Source organism: Elephantulus edwardii, unplaced genomic scaffold (assembly GCF_000299155.1).
Source record: "Elephantulus edwardii isolate Elephantulus edwardi_28Jun2011 unplaced genomic scaffold, EleEdw1.0 scaffold00048, whole genome shotgun sequence".
In the NCBI taxonomy this organism is placed as follows: domain Eukaryota; kingdom Metazoa; phylum Chordata; class Mammalia; order Macroscelidea; family Macroscelididae; genus Elephantulus; species Elephantulus edwardii.
This window is the reverse complement of record NW_006399798.1, coordinates 3,584,607-3,595,269: the sequence shown is the minus strand read 5'-3', so window position 1 is coordinate 3,595,269 and position 10,663 is coordinate 3,584,607. Positions and strand designations below refer to the sequence as shown.

The window sequence follows — 10,663 nt, the reverse complement described above, 5'->3', positions numbered from 1 at the left end:
ACAAGTCCACACATACAATACACACATAACATGTACACATTCACAAGTTCACACACACACTCACACATAACACGTACACATTCACAAGTTCATACCCATGCAAAGACATTCACACTCACATATACACATTCACAAGTTCAAACACACAAACACACACATAACACGTACACATTCACAAGTTCACACACACAAACACACACATAACACGTACACATTCACAAGTTCACACGCACACTCAGACATAACACATACACATTCACAAGTTCATACCCATGCAAAGACATTCACATTCACATATACACATTCACAAGTTCACACACACAAACACACACATAACACGTACACATTCACAAGTTCACACACACACAAACACACTCACATACACACGTACACAATCACAAGTTCACACCCACCTGTACAGGCAAACACATTCACAGATACTCACACTTGCACACGTGTTCTCTGCCCCCATGCACACACAGGCACTCTGTCAGGTACGCACAATTGTACACACGTTCACACTCACATGTGCACCCTTCTCCATCCCACATGTGGGCTCACATATGCTCACACACGGACACCTTCACAAATGCACAACCACCCACTTTCACACTGATGGACACTAGAACTCACATGCACACACGTGTGCACATACACGCATGCTTATGCATGGGTACACACTAAGGCATAGTAACACACAGGCACAGATAACACACATGCACGGGCACACACAGGTGCACACGAGTGCATGTACACACTCGGACGACCTGTGGACAGTCATGTGGTCTCTGTGATCCGACTCACAAGAGCAGCTTAGGACAGAGGAGTCCAGCGCCCGCAGGGTCAGACCTGAGCCCATCCTGAGCAGGTACCTTGTTGAGGGACTTGTAGGGCTGGGGGTCGCTGAAGGAGAAGGGGGCGTCCTGTCTGAACTTCTCCCGGAACTCATATTGCTTGATCTGCAGGAGACATGGGCAGAGAGGAGATGGGCTCAGACCCTGTCAGCAGCTGCCCGTCCCCCACTCCCTGGGTGTCCCCAGGTGGCACCTCGAACTGCTGGCACTTCCTCCTCAAGATGTTGACCTCGTTGGCCTGGAGAGGAGCCACGTTCTGCTTCACCTGGAGGGCCAGCTTCTTGGTGTTCGCCCACTGCTCAGGCAGCTCCTGCGGGAGACCGAGGTCAGGGCGGGGGTCCCGGGGGTCTGCTCTGGAACGCTTCTTACCGTGAATTCATTACAACATCTCAAAAACAAACCCCCAAAGATCTACTGCCCACAAGTCCACGTGAGTCAGTGACCCCGCAGGACAGAGTGGAACTGCCCCCAGGATTCTCACGGCTCTGCCAACTGAAGCCTCATCTCTTGGTCGAGGAGCTGCTGAGGGTTCAAAACACGGACGTTTCCGTTAACAGCTTAGTGCTTAACCACTGAGCCACCAGGGCGTCCCTTCCCTTCTCTGCCTCAATCCGGCCCTGACACCCCACCTCCTCTCACTCTGCTATTTCCAGAATTGCCTCAGCACACAGATGAACTCGGTGTTTTCCCAGGCCTTGCCGCGGGCAAACAATAAAACCTCACCACTTGCCCCTTGGAAGAACCCCTACACCTGCTCCAATGTGGGGCTCCACTCTGCAGGTGTCTGCTTTTAGTGTCTGCTTCCAGAATGCTGTCCTCCTCTCTCTCCCACCCTGTATTTTGCCAACCCGTCCACCTCCCCATCCAGAGCCTCACTGTTCCCCACCCCAACCTTGCTTAGAGCCACTGGTCACCTCCCTCCAGTAATCACACCTCTCCAACCCCAAGTCTCACTGTCCCCTGCTATGGTCCAGAGCCAGCACCAGGCCCTCCCCCTCTCAGGTCCTCCATCCCTCCCCCCACCTCCCTACCTCCAACTCCTTGCCCCGTTTCCCACCTTTTGGCTCCTACCTTTCCACATCGGCCTCTCCCCTGCAGGGTCCCTTTCTCCCAGGTTCTCCCACATTCCACTCCAGCCCCAACCCGCACCCCAACCTTCACTCTTGTACCAGTTATTTGAGCCCCGCCACTATGTCCTTCTCACCCCAGCTCCACTCCAGAGCCTCTCCCTCAGCCCTAACACTAGCTCCGCCCCAGCTCCTCCCACCCTGGCTCCCCCCGTGCTCCCTCCCACCTTGGCTCCATCCAGACCCCCTCCCACCTTAGGTCCTCCCCGGCCCCGCCCACCTTGGCTCAGTACACATTCCCTCCCACCTTGGCTCCGCCCACACCCTATCCTGGCTCCGCCTTAGCACCCTGATCTTGGCTCTGCTCAAGCCCCCCTCCCACCCTGGCTCCACCCACACCCCATCCTGGCTCCTCCCTAGCCCCCCTTCCCACCTTGGCTCCGCCCACACCCCACCACCGTAGGTCCTCCTTGGCCCCTCCCACCTTGGCTCCGCCCACACCATATCCTGGCTCCACCCACATCCCGTCCTGGCTCCTCCCTGGCCCCCCTTCCACCTTGGTTCCGCCCACACCCCCTCATGGCTCCGCCCACCCAGCCCAGCCCCGCCCACCTGCAGTTTGGTGTGCACTTCCTCCGGCATCTCTTCCCCATAGGTCTTCAGCAGTTCGATGGTCTGCCGAAGGGGCTCGAACATGTCGTCTGTGGTCATCTGGCGCTCCTTGACCTTCATCAGGTGCCCCATCACCTCCACCAACCCGTTATAGTCTCCCTCCTTGAGAGGAATGGTCAAGCCCAACCTGGTGACTTTCATGAAGGCCTCCAGGTCCGCGAGGCTGCGGGACAAGGGAAGGTCGGGGTTCCCTGACGCTGCAGGAGCGGCCCTCACCTGTACACGCTCCCCGGGTGCGCTGGACCCCGGTGCCATAGACCCCTGGGGCACTGAACCCAGGTGCAGCTGGACCCAGGTGCAGTGCCGGGGGGGGGGGGGACCCACCTGTTGACCACGTGGTCGCTCAGGTGCCGCTTGAACATGAAGCCCCATCGCTTGATGACGTTGAGCAGGGCCTGCTTGAAGGGGCGGCAGTCGCACTGCAGCCAGCCCTGGAACACTACGGTGTTCTCCCGCTTGCTCACCTCCTCGTACAGCTTCTCGTACGAGTCAATCTAGGGGAGAGGCGCCAGCAGCGCCAGTCATCACCGGGGACAGTGCCACGCGTGGGGTTCCAGCCCCCTGGCCACCAGCAAGGCCCTGTCCAGCTCGGGCTCCTGCTGTCTGCGCTAGGCAGGTCCCCAAACACGCCGCTTCCTCTCCGGCTCCTCCGGCCACAGGGCCTTTGCAGAGCTCTCTGCTGCTGGGAGCCTGGGTCTACGCTGTGGAGTGGCCTGAACTGGACGCTCTATGCTGTGGGGCTGGGGGTGCACGTGTGTGCACGCAGTGCTAATCTTCTCTGTATCGTTCCAGTTTCGGTGTATGTGCTGCTGAAGCGAGCCCTGTATGTACCTCGTTGTGTGCTCGTGTGCGTGTGCATACACGCACATATCTGCGTTCACGCGTGGTTACTGGCGTGTCTGTGTGTTCCTCACATGCACAGTTGTGCATGTGCATATCTGTGTCTCTGGGAAGCCCATGTCTCTGTGACCTGTTAGTTCTCCTTCTCCTGGGAACCTCACAGTCTGGGGTTTTGGGCGTGTTCATATGAATAGTGTGGAAAAGGGGCTTGGTGGACAATCCAGGGCAGGTCTTCTGAAGGCGCACAGGCAAGCAGGATTTGTATGCATGCAGGGGAGCGTGACTACTTGGGCCCAATGGTCCAAGCTCATCTGCGCTCAGGGGCTCCCCAGCTCCCTCCTTGGGGCTCCCAGTATTAGCCAGGACACACCCACTTGAAGATGTCTTCCCTCCTCCCATGTGACCACGCCCACCCTGTGATACATACCCTCCTGCCCTCCCATTGGGGCAATGCTGGAGATGCCCTGGCATTGAGGGTCCCCGAGGGGTCCCACACACACCTGCTGTTGGAACTGCTCCAGGGTGGGGGGCGTCTTGGGGAGGTTCTCGTCGATGTGGACGTCCGACTCCTCGGGCATGAGGGTGCGCCCGAAGGCCAGGAAGTGCTTCATGGACTCCTGCAAGTCCCCCATCCACAGGTAGGAGTAGCGCTCAAACGAGTCCTGGTACTCCTCGGCCTCCTTGATGGCACTGACCACCAGGTTGGAGACCTCCTCCCGCATGTCTATCAGGTCTGCCATGTCCTCCAGGTCCGTCTGGCGGGGGTAGGGGGGGGGGTGTATTAACCGTGTGGTGAGCCAGGCTGGGCCCTCAAGGCTGGCAGAGGGGCCAGGGACTACTTCGCCTGAGATAAGGCGTGTCCGTTCATTCATGCACTCAGTGGCACTCTGTCTGGGCCAGACACAACTCCAGGAGTCCTCTCAGGGGACATCAGGACTGCTGCCCTGAGGAGGGAGGCTCTGGGAGGAGCTGGGAGGCAGCAGGGGCCGTAGAGGGTCTGACAGGAGCCCACCTCAGGTGGCTAGAGCCGGGAGCAGGAGTGGTCTGAGCTGGACATGATCTTACTATAGTTGGTCAGAAAACCTAACTGTGACTGGTTTAAGCCAGAAAGCAGGCCCATGGGCTCCCGAGATTCGGGAGGCTGCTGAGAGACCAAGGCTTGGGTGTGGAGCTTGTCTGTTCCACCTGTCCTCTGCACTGGGAGGCCTTGGGGAAGGCTGGTAGACACAGAGCCCCAGAAGGAAGCCTCTGGGTCTAGCCTCTGTGGGTGGAGCTGGACAGCAGCGGGCAGGCTCTGCTCCAATCTTAGAAGAGCTGCGTGCTCTCGGACCAGCCTGCACCCGTCTGCAGCTCCAGTCCAGCTCTGCCCGCCCCTTCAGCCCAGAAACAGCTGTTCTCTTAGGTGCCAGCAAATCTGGAAAGTCATCACAGCCTCTGTGACAGGAGGCAGCTGTCACCCCGGCCCTCGCCCTCACTAAGTGCATACACACACACTCATGCTTACATAAGAGCAAAGACCTGTGCACACAGGTGTGCACACACACACACATGTGGCAATGGAGACATGTATGTGTGCACATGTGAGCACAGACATGTGAACACATGCATACAGAACGTGCAAGCTCGGAAATGTGCACACGCACATACAAAGACATACACGTGCAGGTGCTCGTATGCACACATATGCACATCCGTGCACTCAATCCTGGCAGCACAGAACATCCTGGAACTATTACAGAGACACACTTGTTCTACGCCGTTCAAGAGCACAGAAACCTTTGAAATGGAAACCCGACTTCGCTTCCCCCTCCTCCACCCTCCTTGTCCTGTGGCTCAGAATGAAGCCTGTTGGCCATGGGAAGATGTCCACAGAAGACAGGGATCTGCCTGTTTCAGGAAGTGAAACCACCTTTTAGGTTCTAGTCTGAGTATCTAGTGCCCCCACCTGCCCCACCTGAAGGGGGTGCACAGAGAGCAGAGTAAGAGTGTTGAGAATAATTCAGTGTATGGGCATCGGCTCATGGCTCCCCGGGCTGGGCTTCTTGCCACCTTTGTTTGCCAACTTTTAGAAAACAACCACGTGGGGTCTGTAATACAGCCTTCCCTGACCACCCCCTACCCTCAACCACACGGGGTCTGTAATACACCCTTCCCTGACCACCCTATTCAATCAACCACGCGGGGCCTATATGTGGACCTTTGCTACTCTCTCTGTATAAATCGCCACGTTGTTGTTGGTAGGTGCTGTCAAGTAGAGTGTAACTTATAGAGACCCTGAACACCAGGTGTAAACCTGTCCTGTATCCTGTGCTATTCTCATCATCTCTGACACATACAGAGAAGTGACTACAGCTGACCCAAGGTCCTCAGCTCACCTTCCTCCCGGGGGCTCCCTGAAACGACCACGAGGCCTCTTTTATACGCTCTCTTGTAACCTCCCGTAGAAACAAGCACGAGTGGTCTGTAGGTGTACCTGCTCTAACTTCCCTCTGTCACTCTGCATTTGTGTTGGTCCTTTGCCTCCAGCCCCTGTGGGGTCAGTTCTTCTCTGTCTGAGGGATGTTTCTGTCTTCTGGGCAGAGGGCGGCTGGAGGGGGCACTAAGCCATGACCCACCTTGTAGCTCATTCTGTTCTTGGCCAGCCGGGGGATGAACCGGGCTGTGTTGTAGATGTCCTCCACCAAGCTCTCGATCAGACTCAGGAAGCCCTGATCTGAGCCCATCTCCAGCGATGGGGAGAAGGTCAGCCCCTCCTCACCCAGCTCCATGTGGATCTCAAACAGGGGTGCGACACTGCCCTAGAACCGGCCACACCCTTGTCACCAGCTTGGCCTTCCACTGGCTGACCCTACGTGCCCCATGTCCACTCTGGGTCACAGCCAAAGAACATGGCCAGGCCATGTGGGGAGCAGAGTCCCAGGGGCCCTCCACATCAGGAAGTGGAACTCGCCGCAGGGAGCACTTTCAGCCCGAAAACTGGGCTCCCCACCCGAGGCAGACTTCTGTTTACAAGACTGCCTTTCCCTCCATCAGGAAACTCCAAACCCTAGATCACCCACTATTGAAAACTTACATCTATGGCCATGTTCTGCATCAGGTAATTTAAAGAGTTGCGAATAAACTGGTCAAATTCATCTAGTACCATGCTGTCGATGAAGTTGACGTAATCCCTCCAGTTCACACTCACTGTGTCAGCTTTGAACAGCTCGGCATTCTCCTGCAAACAGAATCAAGCGGCTGTGCCCTCCTTTCCCTCCTCAGTGGGCGGCTGGGCCCTCCCCTCAGTCCTCAGGTGGACGTCTGGTGGCTCGCTAGGTGCTTTCTCACCGTGATGACCTGTCCACTGAGTCACCAGCACTCAGCCGGGGAAGGTCCCGCACCCCCATTTACCCCTCGGTGGTCTGAGTGTGGTGACCCATCATTGAAATCCATGCCTGTGATTTGCACCATGGCCTGAAGTCCCCCTGGACGGCGTGCGAGACCAGATTTGCTGGTCAGGACACCGTTTTCCCTCAAGGGCGGACTTTCTCATTTGCAGGCCCGTGTTGATCTCTGCTGCCTTTTGTGTTGGTTCGCAGGGGCTAACAGGCAAGCTAGGAAGAAGCTGTCCTGACAGCAGGGTGGGGTCCACAGCGTCTGCACCCCAGGAACACACTCAGGGAGTGCCTGTTCAATGACTACCTCCGGGACCAGCAGCAACACCGGACCACAGACCACGGAGGTAGTCCAGCAAAATAGCATCAAGAGTAGCTGCAACTACAATCCCAGAGGTGCACGGTTCGAATCCACCAGATGCTCTGCTGGGGAAGGAGGGACAATCTCCTCCTGTACCAGTCAGATCTGATTTGACGGTACACACACACACACAAATAATAAAATTTAAAAAAAAATAGCATCAGAGCCTGCGTGTTGTCACCTGGTACCGTTTGAAGGCGTTGGCACCAGAGCTCTGCTCTCGCCCACTCTGATGTGCCTCGCGCCTTCTTACCCACTCGTGAACGGAAGGACCCAGGAAGGACACCAGGCAGACATGCACAGTCCCTGTCCTCGGGCAGCCCAGCCCAGGACAGCCAGGTGTGCTGGCCTTGTGGTGAAGTGGTTGCCTGCCTGCACCAACTTTCCACGGAATCCGAACCCTGCGTCCTCGGGATACTGGAGGGAGGAGCCAGAGCGAGAGGAGCTGGGCTTCCGAGAGGACAGGGGGCAGGTCTGTTCTTTGATGGTCAGACTGTCTTGGATTAATGATATCAGACTTCAGTGAACATTTACAAAATCAAAATCACTCTGGAAATGTCCCTCCCCCGCCGCCTGCTTACTGCGACCATGGCTTGGATCCTCAGCCCCGTGTCCTTGACCACCGTGTAACGTTTGTTGAGGGTTAAGAGCCTTCCTTCCAGGTCTAGGAGGGCGTCCTTCTTGTTGTCCTTCCTTTCGAACATTGGGTTGGTTGACCATTCCTGGAGGTGAGGAGAGACGTTTGGGAGAAGCAGAGCTCTGGCGCTGCCCTTTCCTTGGCTCGTTCTTTGGGGTGAATGGCCCCACGTCCACTGATTTGGGCGAGGAGTTCACTTCCTGAGTTTGGACTTCTAGCCTCCTAGTCTGCAGGAGAACAAGCTTCTGCGTGTTAGTTATCCACTGGTGCTTGACCGTCAGCCGTAGGTAGCATCACTGGGTAACTAAGGCAGGGATTTTAGAAGACTTCCTTTCGGCTGTATGGCTGCAAATGTCTTTGAAAATGTAGCCATTGATGATACGCTATGGAGAGCCAGTGAAAGACTGCTCCCAGGGTTTACTAGAGGAGACAGTTGATGGGGCGTGAGCTTTAAAAACCATTGTTTCTGCAATATTGGAAAAATGAATGGCTCCAACCCGGGCTGAGTCTTGCTGGGTTCTTGGCAGCCACCTGGCAGGCCCTGCACACACATGCTGAGCGCATCAGACTAGAAGAGAGCTGCGTTCTGCACCATGACCTGGGCTCTGCCACGTGAGGGCCGCTTTGACATCAGTTGTCCCAGGGGCCTTTTGGCCATGTGGCTGCCCTTCCTTTGAGGGTCTGCACTCTCCTGGGCTGCTACCCGAGGCCTGCTCCGTGCTCTGCTCACCTTCATAGCCTGAGATATCATTTCTACATTTTGCTTTGCTCTCTGCATCCTGGTCTGCAAGTCATGTAGAATTTCTCGAGTCTCTTGAATATATTCAAACACATCTAAAAACACAGCACAGAGGAATATTACAAAATTAGCAATCCAGCCAGATGAAACTTTGCCTTGGGTGGGTTTTATGCTCATTTGTAAGAGACAACTCTTAAAAATATTTCTACTGGTTTAGAACAAGCAGCAGAAGGGATGGTTGGGAGCTCTCTGAACGGCAATACTGAGGAATTGTGTACAAGGTATCTCTCGGCAAACAGAGCTTCCCGATCTCCTAGTACGCAGACCACAAGCTCCACTCAGACATCAGAGTCCTGCTGTGAAGGACATCCACCACCATTGCTACCACCACCACGGCCACGTGACCAGCCAACCACAAACAGGACCCTGGAGAGATGAACTTGTTTACAAAACTGCCAGTGACCTGGAGCCAAGAAGAAAGTCATCCTTGTGCAGATGAGAGGAAACAAAAGTGTGGTCTCTGCCCTGAACCAAATACCCTTAAATATGCCTTTGTGATGATACACATACACGGTGGAAGCTTTGAAAGGATCCCTCATTCTCTGGTTAGTTCTTTTAAGAGAATTAAGGGGGAGAAGGCAACACCCCTTAATCTCATCACAGCTCAGATCTGTGTTAGGGGAAACTCACTAAGGTGGGGCCTGTAATATCTTCTCTTTCATGAGAGTTAAAAAGGAACAAAAGCCAACCAAGAGTTTGTCGGGAGTGGAGTGTGCACTTTTGGACCTGGTCCTGCACTAGGACATTCTCTGGACCAAGGTCGGTACATGGGAGGTCTCCAGGGAGCACAGGAAGGAAGCAGGACCTTCCTGCAGTAGACAGAGGGAAGAGGCCGTCTCTGGAGCTGACACCTTCAGCTTGAACCTGAGTGCATGTCTGCTTATTTCAAATTTACCCCGTCCCCTTGTGCTGTCTCCATGACAACAGCATTACAGAACTAAGACAGCCGCTTTGTCAGGCAAGTACTGCACAGACCCAGGCGTCAGGTAGACGGACCGTCACATTCCACCCGTTCATCTTCTAGTTCAGACGCAGGACCTGGCAGAAGACTGAAAACGTGGACAAGTCTGAGAGTGGAGTCCTCAGAGGAGCTGGAGGTGGGTCCTGGGGGTGAGGAGGGCAGGAGTGGGGTCTCCTGCCTGGTTTGGCTTGACGGCAGCATGGAGGAGGAAGGGCATCTGTGGAGACACTTCTTCCTGCTTCTCTAACACCACCCCCTGCACTGGCTGAGATGTGTGATGCTGTGCCCACAAGCACGGGACTCTGGCTGGCCTGGCATGGGAACATCGGGAGCCCTTGGCAGCTCCCAGGGAGGCTGCCTGCCTCACTCCATTTATGAGGAACACGCCACGATGCTTTTGGTAGGAGGGGAGAGGGGCTTGTCATTTAGAGTACAGCACTAAGCTTCAGTTAGGGATGATGGAAAATTTTGCAAAAGGTTTATGGTTATGTTTGCACAACACAATGGACATGACTGAATCTTCGAGATGAGACGGTGTCACGGTGGCATGTGTTTTGTTATGATTATACTCCCTAACTGAGCACACTGTGTCTGTGTTGACCTTGAGTCAGAGCAACCGTGAAGGACGCAGGAGAGCTGCCCCCCAGGGTCCCCGAGGCTGTCACCTTTATGGCTTCAAATCAGGAGAGATGTGTGCTAGGGCCCTAGCCGCTCACCACACCCTGTCAGTCTTTACAGAAGTGGACGGTCACATCTTCCCCAAGGAGTCCTGGTGGGTCTCAGCTAGCAGCTAAGCGCTAACCACTGCACCCCCAGGACGCCCTTCTCTGTACACTGCTGGGAACAGCCATCTGCTGTTTCAGGGACTGTAGCCCACGGTGACACTCTGTGTGTCCAGGTAGAACTGTGCTCTCTAGTTTGTTGTTGAAAACATACTTAAAACAACCGTTTCTTTTTTTTATTGTTGTTGTTGCCAACAAACACAGTGGGTATAGACCAAGGCCCCAGTCCCCGTGTGTTCAGTTCAGTGCACTGGCCACGGCCAGCAAGGTCTGCAGTGGTTCTCACCCTCCTTCCCCACAGTATTCCTCCTCCAAC

General features: G+C 55.2%; 1 protein-coding gene across 1 annotated transcript in view; it reads right to left on the bottom strand.

Annotated features, from left to right (window-relative positions):
* Positions 1-10,663, bottom strand: part of DNAH17 (dynein, axonemal, heavy chain 17) — a 104,227-nt gene that overhangs the window by 80,765 nt on the left and 12,799 nt on the right. The window contains exons 11-19 of the mRNA XM_006886345.1: positions 8,536-8,639; positions 7,750-7,890; positions 6,507-6,650; positions 6,049-6,231; positions 3,934-4,188; positions 2,918-3,087; positions 2,534-2,756; positions 1,048-1,164; positions 873-959 (exon numbers count right to left, since the gene is read on the bottom strand). Coding sequence (XP_006886407.1) covers positions 873-959; positions 1,048-1,164; positions 2,534-2,756; positions 2,918-3,087; positions 3,934-4,188; positions 6,049-6,231; positions 6,507-6,650; positions 7,750-7,890; positions 8,536-8,639 — 1,424 coding nt within the window. The remainder of the gene's footprint in view (positions 1-872; positions 960-1,047; positions 1,165-2,533; positions 2,757-2,917; positions 3,088-3,933; positions 4,189-6,048; positions 6,232-6,506; positions 6,651-7,749; positions 7,891-8,535; positions 8,640-10,663) is intronic.